The sequence below is a fragment of the Zophobas morio genome, unplaced genomic scaffold, assembly GCF_036711695.1.
Source record: "Zophobas morio isolate AGI-343-1 ecotype UQ-CSIRO unplaced genomic scaffold, CSIRO_AGI_Zmor_V1 ptg000041l, whole genome shotgun sequence".
In the NCBI taxonomy this organism is placed as follows: Eukaryota; Metazoa; Arthropoda; class Insecta; order Coleoptera; family Tenebrionidae; genus Zophobas; species Zophobas morio.
In genome coordinates this window covers 2,788,338-2,805,614 of record NW_026972146.1, presented here as the reverse complement: position 1 = coordinate 2,805,614, position 17,277 = coordinate 2,788,338, and the positions used below count along the sequence as shown (strand labels likewise).

Below are 17,277 nucleotides of genomic sequence, written 5' to 3'. Positions count from 1 at the left end.
CAATTTAAAAATCGACACGGACTAGTTTCGCACGTAGTAACAGTCGTCGTAGTATCGCAAACATGAATAGTCAGTCCTCAAATAAAGCGTTACATAATTCATCTCACAATCGATCCAACTACAATATTCACGAGGAACGGACAAAGCGGCGTTTCCGCTTAACTCCTTTGTCTTGGAAAAGTCGAGTGGTGCGAATCGGGCGAGCGCGCCGGCCGTTACGGAAACGTCCAGATTTCGCGTGCGTGATTCATCGAATTTTTGCTATAATTAGAGACGAAAATAGCGATTCGTCGAGAGTGGTTCGAGTTAAAACTGAAGTGTCATTCGCGACGAAATAGTTATGGCGGTTAGTTAATTGAATTAGCTAGACCGAGTAGTAAATATCAATCTTAACCTAACTTTCTTTAAAAAATCAGCGTCTCGTTTTTTTCCAAATTTGGAAACTGCGCGAAAACGTGAAAACAGTCCATGAATAACTTGTGCGTTGAACTCCGAATTTTCATTTTCTCTCGGCCTAATTAAAATCGGTTTATTTTCATTAAAAAACCAATCGAGTTTGGCGAGTTTCCGTCAGTTTTAATGGAACTGTGGTCGAGGATTTTAACAAAATTCGGCTGGATCAATCGGCTCGAGCAGATTACGCTTCGCTGAAATTCAATCCGGTTCTAGATGGAATCCGGTTCTAGATGGAATTTTTTGTTGAAAACAACAAAAAAACATAAAGACGATATACGATCCAGAAATTAATTCCATATATATTTTTCTGGCGTTACGTTTCAGATTGTTTTTTTTTTTACATTAAAAAGTGATCGAATTGCGGTTTTTGGAGAGATTCAACATGTTTCGGTTCATCAGGCTGCCGACCATTTTTTCAAACTAATAGGGGGAAAATCAGTTTTACCTTAACAAGTATTAGGAACGCCCACCCACCCCCTATTTTCTCAGAGGATTTGCTATTTGTCGAAATAAGTCTAATGTAAGCAAGTACTAGCCCCACCCACCCACCCTCTCTTTTCTTAGAGGAAATGTCATCTGCCAAAATCAGTATTTTCTCACCAAGTATTAACCCCACCCACCCACCCTCTTTTTTCTTAGAGGAAATATCATTTGCCAAAATCAGTCTTATCTGAGCAAGCACTAGCCCCACCCGCCCGCCCCCTATGTTCTCAGAGGATATGCCATTTACCCAAACAATACTTATGTTAGCAAGTACTAGCAGAGGGTAGTACTTGCTAAGATAAATCTTATTTTGGCAAATCACATATCCTTTGAGAGAATAGGGGTGGGTGGGCGGGCCTAGTACTTGATAAAATAAGACTGACTTTGGCAAATCACATATCCACTGAGAAAATAGGGGCGGGTGGGCGGGGCTAGTACTTGCTCAGATAAGACAGATTTTGGCAAGTCACATATCCACTGAGAAAATAGGGGCGGGTGGGTGGGGCTAGTACTTGTTCAGATAAGACTGATTTTGGCAAATGCCATGTCCTCTGATTAAATAGAGAGGGGCTAAAGTCAATTATATTGCAATTAGTGTATTCAGTTTTAATTTTTTTGCAAAAATTCTGGATGTCTAGGGTGAAAATTCGACACGGCTTCACACACCACAAGTACAAGAGTATCTTATCTTATAAAATTAGAAAAACTTTTAATTATAAATTTTGGAGATGACGTCATCAAATTGTTGGTGGGGATTATTAACTAAATTTTGGTTAGTATTTAACGATCTCATGATATTTCAAACTACTTCAAACTCTAACAAAAGTAGTTCCCGAGATTCTTTCGAACTACTCCAAAAACAAAACAAAAGTAGTGCCCGAGATTTTATCAAACTACTTCGAAAACCATACACAAAAGGTCCTCGAAATTCTCTCAAACTACTTCAAAATCTAACGAAAGGAATCCCCGAGATTTTTTCCAACTACTTCAAAAACAAAAGTGGTCCCCGAGATTTTTTCAAACTACTTCAAAAACCAGACACAAAAGTTCCCCAAGATTTTATCAAACTACTTCAAAAACCAGACACAAAAGATCCCCGAAATTCTTTAGAACTAGATACTTCAAAAACAAAACAAAAGTGGTCTCTGAGATTTTTTCAAACTAGACACAAAAGTTTCTCAAGATTTTATCAAACTACTTCAAAAACTAGACACAAAAAATCCCCGAGATTCTTTCGAACTACTTCAAAAACAAAAGTGGTTCCCGAGATTTTTTCAAACTACTTCAAAAACTAGACACAAAAGTTCCCCAAGATTTTATCAAACTACTTCAAAAACCAGACACAAAAGATCCCCGAGATTCTTTAGACCTACATACTTCAAAAATAAAATAAAAGTCATCCCCCGAGATTTTTTCAAACTACTTCGAAAACCAGACACAAAAGACCCCCGAGATTCTACTTCAAAAACAAAACAAAAGTGACCCCCGAGATTCTTTCAAACTACTTCAAAATCTAACGAAAGGAGCTCCCGAGATTCTTTCGAACTACTCCAAAAATAAAACAAAAGTAGTGCCCAGAATTTTTTCAAACTACTTCAAATACCAGACATAAAAGTTCCCCGAGATTTTATCAAACTACTTCGAAAAAAGGGGTCCCCGAGATTCTTTCAAACTACTTCAAAAAAAGGCGTCCCCGAGATTCTCTCAAACTACTTCAAAATCTAACGAAAGGAATCCCCGAGATTTTTTCCAACTACTTCAAAAACAAAAGTGGTCCCCGAGATTTTTTCAAACTACTTCAAAAACCAGACACAAAAGTTCCCCAAGATTTTATCAAACTACTTCAAAAACCAGACACAAAAGATCCCCGAAATTCTTTAGAACTAGATACTTCAAAAACAAAACAAAAGTGGTCTCTGAGATTTTTTCAAACTAGACACTAAAGTTTCTCAAGATTTTATCAAACTACTTCAAAAACTAGACACAAAAAATCCCCGAGATTCTTTCGAACTACTTCAAAAACAAAAGTGGTTCCCGAGATTTTTTCAAACTACTTCAAAAACTAGACACAAAAGTTCCCCAAGATTTTATCAAACTACTTCAAAAACCAGACACAAAAGATCCCCGAGATTCTTTAGACCTACATACTTCAAAAATAAAATAAAAGTCATCCCCCGAGATTTTTTCAAACTACTTCGAAAACCAGACACAAAAGACCCCCGAGATTCTACTTCAAAAACAAAACAAAAGTGACCCCCGAGATTCTTTCAAACTACTTCAAAATCTAACGAAAGGAGCTCCCGAAATTCTTTCGAACTACTCCAAAAATAAAACAAAAGTAGTGCCCAGAATTTTTTCAAACTACTTCAAATACCAGACATAAAAGTTCCCCGAGATTTTATCAAACTACTTCGAAAAAAGGGGTCCCCGAGATTCTTTCAAACTACTTCAAAAAAAGGCGTCCCCGAGATTCTCTCAAACTACTTCAAAATCTAACGAAAGGAATCCCCGAGATTTTTTCCAACTACTTCAAAAACAAAAGTGGTTCCCGAGATTTTTTCAAACTACTTCAAAAACCAGACACAAAAGTTCCCCAAGATTTTATCAAACTACTTCAAAAACCAGACACAAAAGATCCCCGAAATTCTTTAGAACTAGATACTTCAAAAACAAAACAAAAGTGGTCTCTGAGATTTTTTCAAACTAGACACTAAAGTTTCTCAAGATTTTATCAAACTACTTCAAAAACTAGACACAAAAAATCCCCGAGATTCTTTCGAACTACTTCAAAAACAAAAGTGGTTCCCGAGATTTTTTCAAACTACTTCAAAAACTAGACACAAAAGTTCCCCAAGATTTTATCAAACTACTTCAAAAACCAGACACAAAAGATCCCCGAGATTCTTTAGACCTACATACTTCAAAAATAAAATAAAAGTCATCCCCCGAGATTTTTTCAAACTACTTCGAAAACCAGACACAAAAGACCCCCGAGATTCTACTTCAAAAACAAAACAAAAGTGACCCCCGAGATTCTTTCAAACTACTTCAAAATCTAACGAAAGGAGCTCCCGAGATTCTTTCGAACTACTCCAAAAATAAAACAAAAGTAGTGCCCAGAATTTTTTCAAACTACTTCAAATACCAGACATAAAAGTTCCCCGAGATTTTATCAAACTACTTCGAAAAAAGGGGTCCCCGAGATTCTTTCAAACTACTTCAAAAAAAGGCGTCCCCGAGATTCTCTCAAACTACTTCAAAATCTAACGAAAGGAATCCCCGAGATTTTTTCCAACTACTTCAAAAACAAAAGTGGTCCCCGAGATTTTTTCAAACTACTTCAAAAACCAGACACAAAAGTTCCCCAAGATTTTATCAAACTACTTCAAAAACCAGACACAAAAGATCCCCGAAATTCTTTAGAACTAGATACTTCAAAAACAAAACAAAAGTGGTCTCTGAGATTTTTTCAAACTAGACACTAAAGTTTCTCAAGATTTTATCAAACTACTTCAAAAACTAGACACAAAAAATCCCCGAGATTCTTTCGAACTACTTCAAAAACAAAAGTGGTTCCCGAGATTTTTTCAAACTACTTCAAAAACCAGACACAAAAGTTCCCCAAGATTTTATCAAACTACTTCAAAAACCAAACACAAAAGATCCCCGAGATTCTTTAGACCTACATACTTCAAAAATAAAATAAAAGTCATCCCCCGAGATTTTTTCAAACTACTTCGAAAACCAGACACAAAAGACCCCCGAGATTCTACTTCAAAAACAAAACAAAAGTGACCCCCGAGATTCTTTCAAACTACTTCAAAATCTAACGAAAGGAGCTCCCGTAATTCTTTCGAACTACTCCAAAAATAAAACAAAAGTAGTGCCCGGAATTTTTTCAAACTACTTCAAATACCAGACATAAAAGTTCCCCGAGATTTTATCAAACTACTTCGAAAAAAGGGGTCCCCGAGATTCTTTCAAACTACTTCAAAAAAAGGGGTCTCCGAGATTCTTTCAAACTACTTCAAAAACAAAACCAAAATTGTCCCCGAGATTTTTTCAAACTACTTCAAAAACCAGAGACAAAAGACCCCCGAGATTCTTTAGAACTACATACTTCAAAAACAAAACAAAAGTCGTCCCCGAGATTTTTTCAAACTACTTCAAAAACCAGGCACAAATGATCCCCAAGAATCTTTAGAACCACATACTTCAAAAACAAAACAAAAGTCGTCCCCGAGATTTTTTTAAACTACTTCAAAAAGCAGACACAAAAGTTCCTCAAGATTTTATCAAACTACTTCGAAAACCAGACACACAAGATTCCCTAGATTCTACTTCAAAAACAAAACAAAAGTGACACCCGAGATTCTTTCAAACTACATCAAACTCTAAACAAAAGGAGTACCCGAGATTCTTTCAAACTACTTCAAAATCTAAACAAAAAAAGTCCCCGAGATTCTTTCAAACTACTTCAAAAACCAGACACAAAAGATTCCCGAGATTCTATCAAACAACCTCAAAATCTAACAAAAAGGGTCTCCGAGATTCTTTAGAACCACCACTTCAAAAACAAAACAAAAGTGGTCCCCGAGATTTTTTCAAACTACTTCAAAAACCAGACACAAAAGTTCCTCAAGATTGTATCAAACTACTTCGAAAGCCAGATACAAAAGATTCCCCAGATTCTACTTTAAAAACAAAACAAAAGTGACACCCGAGATTCTTTCAAACTACTTCAAAAACCAGACACAAAAGGGCCCCGAGATTCTATCAAACTACTTCAAAATCTAACAAAAGGAGTCTCCGAGATTCTTTAGAACTACTCCAAAAACAAAACAAAAGCGGTCCCCGAGATTTTTTCAAACCACTTCAAATACCTGACACAAAAATTTCCCAAAATTTTATCAAACTATCAAACTACTTCAAAAACCAGCCACAAAATTTCCCCAAGATTTTCTCATACTACTTCAAAATGTAAACAAAAGGGGTCCCCGAGATTCTTTCAAACTAATTCAAAAATAAAACAAAAGTGACCCTCTATGAAACAACTTCAAAATCTAGCAAAAAGGGTCCCCTAGATTCTTTCAAACTACTTCAAAATCTAAACAAAAGTGCCCCCCGAGAGTTTCTTTCAAACTACCTCAAAATCTAACAAAAGGAGTCCCCGAGATTCTTTCGAACTACTTTAAAAACATAATAAAAGTGGTCCCCGAGATTTTTTCAAACGACTTCAAAAACCAGACACAAAAGTTCCCCAAGATTTATCAAACTACTTCAAAAACCAGACACAAGAGGTCTCCGAGATTCTTTCAGACTACATCAGTATCAAAACAAAAGGGACCCCCGAGATTCTATCAAACTACTTCAAAATCTAACAAAAGGGGTCCCCAAGATTCTTTCAAACTATATACTTTAAAAACCAAACACAAAAGGTCCCCGAGGTTCTACCAGACTACTTCAAATAACTGACACAAGGGGCCCCCAAGATTCTTTTAAACTACTTCAAAAACCAGACACAAACGGTCGATTCTTTCAAATGACTTCAAAAACAACACACAGAAACATCTCCCAGATTTTTTCAAACTCCTTCAAAAACAAGGCAAGAGATCTCTGAAATGTTTTCAAATTATGTACTTCAAAAACAAACGAAACATATCCCCCAGATTTTTTCAAACTACTTCAAAAACCAGATATAAGAAGTTTCCGAGATTCTTTCAAACTTGAAACCCTAAAGAAGGGAGCCTGGTCAAAGCCGCCATTTTATATTACAAAGAAGAGCGGGTTTTTCAAAATTTACGATAATGTGTAAAGGGAAACGGTATATAATTGTATAGAAAATCATTTCCGAATAAAATAACCATATTTAAGAGAAATAAGAAAATAGAGAGTTAGTTTATTTTGTTTTATCGTGTGATCAAAAATGAATGAGTCTGTTGGCAGTACTTTTTAAACAAAAATGTGAACGTTTCTTGCGTTTGTGTTGGCATAACGGAAGTAACTGTGTGACAGATACGTCAATTGTGACATGTGATAAATTGAGGTTATATTTTGGATACATTTTGCAAATTAAAAATGTCAACAATGCGTCAATTTTAATAGTTGACAACCGGAAATTATTGAAAACATCATGATACCAATTTCAACTAAAAATCCAGGATTGCCAACAGACTCAGTCATTTCTGATCACGCGGTATATAAAATAAAACTGTGTCATTTTCTGTCATCATTTTCATAATTGGATGTCGATTTACCCGGTATTCATTGTAATACTGCAATAAGTTTAAATCATTTTTAAATGGTAGAGCATTAGGGATGACATTCTTTGAACGAATAATAAAATACGAATGCGAACTTTTCTTGCGTTTATGTTGGCATAACGGAAGTAATTGTGGCAGATATGTCAATTGTCACATGCGATTAATTTAGGTTATGTTTCCATACATCTGTAAATTAAAAATGTCAATCTGTCAATTTTGACAGCTGACAGCCGGAAATTATAGAAAACATGGTACTAATTTTAACTAAAAATCCTAGATTGACAACAGTCCTGATCCGGACCTAGCGTAATAAAATATTTAATAAAAAATTGAGTTTCTATTGTAGTGAAATATCGATGACCTCATCAGAATCAGTAATTGTCCCGAAATAACACCGAACAACCAACAAAACCCACCGTAGGTGTATTGAATAGGTGTGCAATAAACTGCTCCTGATAACACTATCACTGGCTGCAATCCTGCCACTACATGATCCCGGCCACCTGTAGCTCCCATTAAATAATAACGGTGCCTCACTTAATTGACGTCCCATTGTTCCCCAACATGAACCTGCACCAAATAAAAGCCCCATTATCGTAACTAATGCACCAGCTGTCTCCAGGTACTCCACTCTATAAATACCCTTCCGGCACACATTCACGTGACCACCCCCCCATCGCCAAAAATCCCCCGATTAGATTACTTATCTCCGCCATAAACAACAACGAATCGCATGGGGTTCAACCTCGTTTACATAATAAACCGTAAAAAGCGACACGCCGACGTGTTTCCTCTCCTTGTCCCTCGCACGCCGACCATCTCGCCAGACGAAGAAAAAGCGCTTTCGTAACAGCCTGGGTACGACCGAGGTACGACTTTCGTCTTTCTTTCGCGTCGTGAACCCGCAGCGTGAGGTGTGTTTTTGGGTTCGTTTTTTTGAGTTTTCTTGAATCGGGAGACAATGGTTCGGAAGCAGAACAGGTACCAACAGTACTCGGAGGCTTTGCCAGCGAGGGGGCCGGGTAAGAGGGGCTTTGTTTGATTGATTGCGCTCGCATATGGTCGAGTTTGGTTATGTTGATGGTGTGTCGGGCTGGCGGTGGAAAATTTCGGGGACGGGGGGCGGCGAGTGCGGACACGTGGATGTGACGGTTAATACGTGAGTCATTTTTTGTACAGTCGCGGTTTAATTGATGTGGAGATAGTGGTTTGAGTACAGTGCGATTTAATTATGTGGCCCATAAATTCGTAAATATATAGTATTCAATATGTTATTAAATTTAGCTTTTATCGGGTGTAGATATCTCCACTAGTGAGCGAATTATTGCGTGCCAAACAGCAATGTAAAGATTTTTTGTTGCTTAATTTTCGTTTCAACCGTGTTTATGTGTCCATGGTTTCCTGTGATTTTCACTTTACATGGAAATAGAATCTCGCATATTGGAAATGATATTTGAAGTGACGTCATCGCAGTTTCTCATCCTGCTTGAATAAAGTATGGAAAACACAACAAGATGAAATGAATCACTGTTCCTCCCCTTAAAGTGGACCCGTCCAGAAGCTTGTACGTCCACTGAGTCGTTTATTAGTTTAGTCGTCGGCTTTAAGCACCGTTTACACACAAAATCTCGTAAAATCGTTAATTTTTTGTAAGTAATCGGTGCGCTAGTTCGTAAATGAAACCAGGACGGCGTTCTGCTTGCGATTTTGAGTGGTGTTAATTTCGGTAACACTAACCCGATGTGCCCCGTTGACCTCGAACAAAAAGGGTTCAAGTTGCGTTGTGAAATAAAACGGTGGAACGTGTTCAAAGACGCAAGTGGTGAGAGCGGAAATTGAAAACGGTATAAATAGCGTAATGGTTAGAACATTTAACGTATTACGAGTGACGGCTTAAAATATCAGAAATGATATTTTTGTAAACTAAACAAAACCGTTTTTTACGAAATTATTCCGGATGTAGAGGCGTAGGTAGATCTAATTTTCGCCCGTAATAAATCCGAAATTCTCAACCTGAACCCGACATCATTACGTGTGCTTTTCCTTTGCATTATCTCATCATTCCGCGCTATGAATTCGTTTCTAAAACATCGTTTTAATTAGAGTTTAATCCTCGAACTCGCATAAATTCCCCGTTCAATTTTTCGGTTCACCACTTTCCAAACAATTTATATTTAAATTGCAACGGTCATTCCGTACTTTTACTACACAAGAATAAATAAACCAGTTTGTCCACAAAATTGGACCTCTTCCAAAGACCAATAAACTAATCATTCGTCCACAAAAAGAATGCGAAAAGAAACTCGGATTAAAATTCCGAACTAGGAGCAAGTCGCGAACTATTTCCATCCGTCGCCCCGATAACGCAAACATTCCCCCGAACCAATAAAACCCACCCAAAGCGAGCCGAGATTTAATAAAAATAAATCGAAAGCTCTCGCGTTGCGGATGCGTTTAAATTTAGCGACGCAGAAATAGAATTTTTGCCTATGCATCGCAAGGACGCGACGTCGCCGTGATTGTTTAAAGGGAAAAACGGAGAAAATCAACACCGTTTTAATAAGTGTCGCAACCGGCTGAAACCCAATACGCGTAAATAAGACCCAACCCTGCGACCTTCAGTATGCACCTGCCGTGAATCATCGCAAGATGCGACGTTTCAATCAAACAAACGTCGATTGTTGACCATTTTCGTGCCGGTTGCGTAAGCGTCAAGTCGCATCCCGCGATTGAAAGTATTCGGGTGTTTGGGTGGTGGTTTTTGCTAACTCGGGGGTTTTTGTTTGTAGTGGAGAGCCTGATCTACTGGCGAGACCCCAAGAAGTCCGGACCTGTCTTCGGCGGAGTCCTTGTAGTCCTTCTGGCACTCACATACTTCTCACTTATCAGTGTGGTGGCGTACTTGTCGCTGATCGGCCTTACCGGAACGATTACCTTCCGAATTTACAGAAACGTAGTGCAAGCAGTACAGAAGACCGGCGATGGACACCCTTTCAAGTATGTACACGAAAATATAACAAGTGAAAAATATCATTTAAAAAAAAAATTATGACAGGATTATTCGAAGCAATTTGGCTTCGTTTCCTATAAAATTGGTAAATTTAGATGCATATTTATTTGTTTTAGTCAATTTTAGACAAATACCGTGATTGCGGAAAAAATTATTGAAAAAAAGTTGTTACAGGCATTAATCGTGCTGATGATGCTTGTCGGGCGCACGATATTTTTTATCCGTAATCGAAAAATCGTCCAGTCCGACTCGTGCTGACAATGTTTCCGAACTTTTCACCAATTTCAAACCTTAAGTACATCGTCCGACTCGAGGCGGAACAAAAATTGCAAAAATACAGACCCTTTCAAGTATGTACACGAAAATATAACAAGTGTGAAAAAAGTTAAAAATATCACTTTAAAAAAATTATGACAGGATTATTCGGAGCAATTTGGTCTGGTTTCCTATAAAATTGGTAAATTAAGATGCATATTTATTTGTTTTAGTCAATTTTAGACAAATACCGTGATTGCAGAAAAATTTATTGAAAAAAGTTGATACAGGCATTAATCGTGCTGATGATGCCTGTCGGGCGCACGATATTTTTTATGTGTAATCGAAAAATCGTCCAGTCCGACTCGTGTTCAGCCCCGTAGCTAGAAAACTTATTCAGGGGGGGCAAGTTTGTCGACAGAGGGGGCTTCATGTAAATATTTATATTTTAATAATACACTCAGATAACTACTTTATTTTTTCTGAGTTTTTATATTTGAAAGAACATTAAAATAATTGGAAACGTCGATTTTTCACGCTAAATTTTCGTAAAAACCTGTCGAAGTCCAAAAAATTAGTACGGTACTTGGTTAAAATGCTGGTTAAAACAGAGAATGTAGATTCACAAACAGCTGTACTGCATCCAAAAATTTGTGTAGTGACCATATAGGTAACATCCAATTTGTTTGAGTTTATTTTTTTGCATGTTTAGTACATATTTTAAAAATCCGACTTCGAAACCAAAGATTTCGAAAATTTTGGTACGGAACCATGAACTCGTCATGTTTTTTTAAACTCGTCGAGATGTGTATTTCAGAATTTTTTGTCAACTTTAACAAAAGCTCAATTTTTGGAAACCCATATAAAATTTTTGACTTTTCCCAAGCATTTTCGAAAATTACCAAAAGAATTCCTTTGTTCATCTCGATTTCTTCCAAAAATCGTTTTGGATTCAATTTTTTTGAAAATTCTTACATTTTTTGCAGAATCGACGGAAGAAAAATGGCAATTTTTGAGAACCTGTATCAAATTTTTGACTTTTTTCAAGCACATTCGAAATTACCAAAAGGGATTCCTTTATTTATTTCGATCTCCAGATGTTGTTTTTGGTTGTTTTTTCGAAAATTCGTACAATTTTTCCATAATCGCCAAAAGAATTATGGTAATTTTTGAGAAATTTTGAAAATTCCAGCTCGAAACCGAGTATTTCGAAAATTTTGATACGGAACCATGAACCTGTCATGTTTTTTTAAGCTCGTCCAAATCTATATTTCAGAATTTTTTGTCAACTTTTACGAAAGTTCAATTTTTGAAAACCCATATAAAATTTTTGGCTTTTCCCAAGCATTTTCGAAAATTACCAAAAGAGATTCCTTTGTTCATCTCGATTTCCAGAAATCGTTTTGGATTCAATTTTTTTGAAAATTCTAACTTTTTTCCAGAATCGACGGGAGAAATATGGCAATTTTTGAAAACCTGTGTCAAATTTTTGACTTTTTTTCAAGCACGTTCGAGATTACCAAAAGGGATTCCTTTATTGATTTCTATCTCCAGATGTTGTATTTGGTTGTTTTTTCGAAAATGCGTACAATTTTTCCACAATCGCCAAAAGAAATATGGTAATTTTTGAGAAATTTTGAAAATTCGAGCTCGAAACCGAGTATTTCGAAAATTTTGATCCGGAACCATGAACCTGTCATGTTTTTTTAAGCTCGTCCAAATCTATATTTCAGAATTTTTTGTCAACTTTTACGAAAGTTCAATTTTTGAAAACCCATATAAAATTTTTGGCTTTTCCCAAGCATTTTCGAAAATTACCAAAAGAGATTCCTTTGTTCATCTCGATTTCCAGAAATCGTTTTGGATTCAATTTTTTTGAAAATTCTAACTTTTTTTCCAGAATCGACGGGAGAAATATGGCAATTTTTGAGAACCTGTGTCAAATTTTTGACTTTTTTTCAAGCACGTTCGAGATTACGAAAAGGGATTCCTTTATTGATTTCGATCTCCAGATGTTGTTTTTGGTTGTTTTTTCGAAAATGCGTACAATTTTTCCACAATCGCCAAAAGAAATATGGTAATTTTTGAGAAATTTTGAAAATTCGAGCTCGAAACCGAGTATTTCGAAAATTTTGATCCGGAACCATGAACCTGTCATGTTTTTTTAAGCTCGTCCAAATCTACATTTCAGAATTTTTTGTCAACTTTTACGAAAGTTCAATTTTTGAAAACCCATATAAAATTTTTGACTTTTCCCAAGCATTTTCAAAAATTATCAAAAGAGACTCCTTTGTTCATCTCGATTTCCAAAAATCGTTTTGGACTCAATTTTTTTGAAAATTCTTACAATTTTTCCAGAATCGACGGAAGAAATATGGCAATTTTTGAGAACCTGTATCAAATTTTTGACTTTTTTTTAAGCACGTTCGAGATTACCAAAAGGGATTCCTTTATTGATTTCGATCTCCAGATGTTGTTTTTGGTTGTTTTTTCGAAAATGCGTACAATTTTTCCACAATCGCCAAAAGAAATATGGTAATTTTTGAGAAATTTTGAAAATTCGAGCTCGAAACCGAGTATTTCGAAAATTTTGATCCGGAACCATGAACCTGTCATGTTTTTTTAAGCTCGTCCAAATCTATATTTCAGAATTTTTTGTCAACTTTTACGAAAGTTCAATTTTTGAAAACCCATATAAAATTTTTGACTTTTCCCAAGCATTTTCGAAAATTACCAAAAGAGATTCCTTTGTTCATCTCGATTTCCAGAAATCGTTTTGGATTCAATTTTTTTGAAAATTCTAACTTTTTTTCCAGAATCGACGGGAGAAATATGGCAATTTTTGAGAACCTGTGTCAAATTTTTGACTTTTTTTCAAGCACGTTCGAGATTACCAAAAGGGATTCCTTTATTGATTTCGATCTCCAGATGTTGTTTTTGGTTGTTTTTTCGAAAATGCGTACAATTTTTCCACAATCGCCAAAAGAAATATGGTAATTTTTGAGAAATTTTGAAAATTCGAGCTCGAAACCGAGTATTTCGAAAATTTTGATCCAGAACCATGAACCTGTCATGTTTTTTTAAGCTCGTCCAAATCTATATTTCAGAATTTTTTGTCAACTTTTACGAAAGTTCAATTTTTGAAAACCCATATAAAATTTTTGGCTTTTCCCAAGCATTTTCGAAAATTACCAAAAGAGATTCCTTTGTTCATCTCGATTTCCAGAAATCGTTTTGGATTCAATTTTTTTGAAAATTCTAACTTTTTTCCAGAATCGACGGGAGAAATATGGCAATTTTTGAAAACCTGTGTCAAATTTTTGACTTTTTTTCAAGCACGTTCGAGATTACCAAAAGGGATTCCTTTATTGATTTCTATCTCCAGATGTTGTATTTGGTTGTTTTTTCGAAAATGCGTACAATTTTTCCACAATCGCCAAAAGAAATATGGTAATTTTTGAGAAATTTTGAAAATTCGAGCTCGAAACCGAGTATTTCGAAAATTTTGATCCGGAACCATGAACCTGTCATGTTTTTTTAAGCTCGTCCAAATCTATATTTCAGAATTTTTTGTCAACTTTTACGAAAGTTCAATTTTTGAAAACCCATATAAAATTTTTGGCTTTTCCCAAGCATTTTCGAAAATTACCAAAAGAGATTCCTTTGTTCATCTCGATTTCCAGAAATCGTTTTGGATTCAATTTTTTTGAAAATTCTAACTTTTTTTCCAGAATCGACGGGAGAAATATGGCAATTTTTGAGAACCTGTGTCAAATTTTTGACTTTTTTTCAAGCACGTTCGAGATTACGAAAAGGGATTCCTTTATTGATTTCGATCTCCAGATGTTGTTTTTGGTTGTTTTTTCGAAAATGCGTACAATTTTTCCACAATCGCCAAAAGAAATATGGTAATTTTTGAGAAATTTTGAAAATTCGAGCTCGAAACCGAGTATTTCGAAAATTTTGATCCGGAACCATGAACCTGTCATGTTTTTTTAAGCTCGTCCAAATCTACATTTCAGAATTTTTTGTCAACTTTTACGAAAGTTCAATTTTTGAAAACCCATATAAAATTTTTGACTTTTCCCAAGCATTTTCAAAAATTATCAAAAGAGACTCCTTTGTTCATCTCGATTTCCAAAAATCGTTTTGGACTCAATTTTTTTGAAAATTCTTACAATTTTTCCAGAATCGACGGAAGAAATATGGCAATTTTTGAGAACCTGTATCAAATTTTTGACTTTTTTTTAAGCACGTTCGAGATTACCAAAAGGGATTCCTTTATTGATTTCGATCTCCAGATGTTGTTTTTGGTTGTTTTTTCGAAAATGCGTACAATTTTTCCACAATCGCCAAAAGAAATATGGTAATTTTTGAGAAATTTTGAAAATTCGAGCTCGAAACCGAGTATTTCGAAAATTTTGATCCGGAACCATGAACCTGTCATGTTTTTTTAAGCTCGTCCAAATCTATATTTCAGAATTTTTTGTCAACTTTTACGAAAGTTCAATTTTTGAAAACCCATATAAAATTTTTGACTTTTCCCAAGCATTTTCGAAAATTACCAAAAGAGATTCCTTTGTTCATCTCGATTTCCAGAAATCGTTTTGGATTCAATTTTTTTGAAAATTCTAACTTTTTTTCCAGAATCGACGGGAGAAATATGGCAATTTTTGAGAACCTGTGTCAAATTTTTGACTTTTTTTCAAGCACGTTCGAGATTACCAAAAGGGATTCCTTTATTGATTTCGATCTCCAGATGTTGTTTTTGGTTGTTTTTTCGAAAATGCGTACAATTTTTCCACAATCGCCAAAAGAAATATGGTAATTTTTGAGAAATTTTGAAAATTCGAGCTCGAAACCGAGTATTTCGAAAATTTTGATCCAGAACCATGAACCTGTCATGTTTTTTTAAGCTCGTCCAAATCTATATTTCAGAATTTTTTGTCAACTTTTACGAAAGTTCAATTTTTGAAAACCCATATAAAATTTTTGACTTTTCCCAAGCATTTTCAAAAATTATCAAAAGAGACTCCTTTGTTCATCTCGATTTCCAAAAATCGTTTTGGACTCAATTTTTTTGAAAATTCTTACAATTTTTCCAGAATCGACGGAAGAAATATGGCAATTTTTGAGAACCTGTATCAAATTTTTGACTTTTTTCAAGCACTTTCGAGATTACCAAAAGGGATTCCTTTATTGATTTCGATCTCCAGATGTTGTTTTTGGTTTTATTTGGTTGAAAAGTCGTAAAATTTTTCAGCAATCGCCAAACGAAATGTAATTTTTGAACTTTGAAACCGAATGTTTCGAAAATCTTGATCTGGGACCATCTAGACCTTGTGTTTTTTGATTGAGCTCGTCGAGATCAACATTTCAGATTTTTTTGTGGATTTTTAGTCAACTTCAACAAAAGCTAAATTTTTGAAAATCTATAAAATGTCTATGACTTTTCCCAACCGTTTTCGAAAATTAGCAAAAGGGATCTCTTTATCGATTTCGATCTCCAAATGTTGTTTTTGGTTTTATTTTCTCGAAAATTTGTACAATTTTTCCAAAGCCGCCAAAAGAAATGTAATTTTTGAGAAATTTTGAAATGTCGACTTTGAAACCGAATTTTTCGAAAATCTTGGTCTGGGACCATCAAGACCTTATGTTTTTGGATTAAGCTCATCGAGATCTATATTTCAGAATTTTTTGTCAACTCTAACAAAAGCTCAATTTTTGAAAAGTAAATAAATTTTGACTTTTCTTAGCATTTCCAAAAATTACCGAAAGTCATTCTTTTATTTATTTCAATCTTCAGATGTTGTTTTTGGTTTTATTTGATCGAAAATTTGTAAAATTTTTCTAGAATCGTCACAAGAAATAGGAGTATAATTTTTGAGAAATTTTAAAAATTCGACTTGGAAACCGAATAGCAGCAAGACCTTATGTTTTTTGACTAAACTCGTCGAGATCTACATCTCAGAATTTTTTGTAGATTTTCAGCCAATTTCAACAAAAGCTCAATTTTTGAAAATCTATAAAAAAAATTTGACTTTTCCCACGCATTTTCGAAAACTAGCAGAAGGGATCTTTTTATTGATTTCGATCTCCAAATGTTTTTTTTTTGGTTTTATTTTTTCGAAAATTCGTACAATTTTTCCAGAGCCGCCAAAAGAAATGTAATTTTTGAGAAATTTTGAAATGTCGGCTTTGGAACCGAATTTTTGAAAAATCTTGGTCTGGGACCATCAAGACCTTATGTTTTTTGATTAAGCTCATCGAGATCTACATCTCAGAATTTTTTGTCTATTTTTTGTCCATTTCAATAAAAGCTCAATTTTTAGAAAATCCATATAATATTTTTGACTTTTCTCAAGTACATAGTAGGCTATGGAATAAAATGTGACATGTTCATTTTTTTATACGGTCAACATCAACGGTAGGGTGATATTGCCAAATAATATACCCTGTACGAAAATAAAGGTGGGGCGGGTGGGACCAGTTAATATGCTTCGGCAATCGGCATTATATTGAAATTTTATTACTAATTTGAAATTTATAATGTATAAGTCTTCCAGGGGGGGCAACCACAACTGCTAGGGGGGGCTCAGCCCCCTCTTGCCCCTCCGTAGCTACGGGGCTGCTCGTGTTGACAATGTTTCCGAACTTTTCACCAATTTCAAACCTTAAGTACATCGTCGGACTCGAGGCGGAACAAAAATTGCAGAAAATACAGTCACAATATTGTATGCAAATATTTACGTGATTTAAATATATACGCGATTATGCGAACTCCGAAACGAATATTAAGCGCTTACGAAG

General features: G+C 35.3%; 1 protein-coding gene across 8 annotated transcripts in view; it reads left to right on the top strand.

The window, feature by feature from the left end:
* Window positions 1–17,277, top strand: part of LOC135141039 (reticulon-1-A) — a 66,252-nt gene that overhangs the window by 48,184 nt on the left and 791 nt on the right. For 6 of the 8 annotated variants that reach the window (XM_064071865.1, XM_064071863.1, XM_064071867.1 and 3 more), the window contains one exon: window positions 9,992–10,199. In XM_064071865.1, coding sequence (XP_063927935.1) covers window positions 9,992–10,199 — 208 coding nt within the window. Of the gene's footprint in view, window positions 1–8,088; window positions 8,225–9,844; window positions 9,938–9,991; window positions 10,200–17,277 lie in introns of those variants that run through there. The other 2 variants (XM_064071868.1, XM_064071871.1) reach the window with 2 other exon arrangements.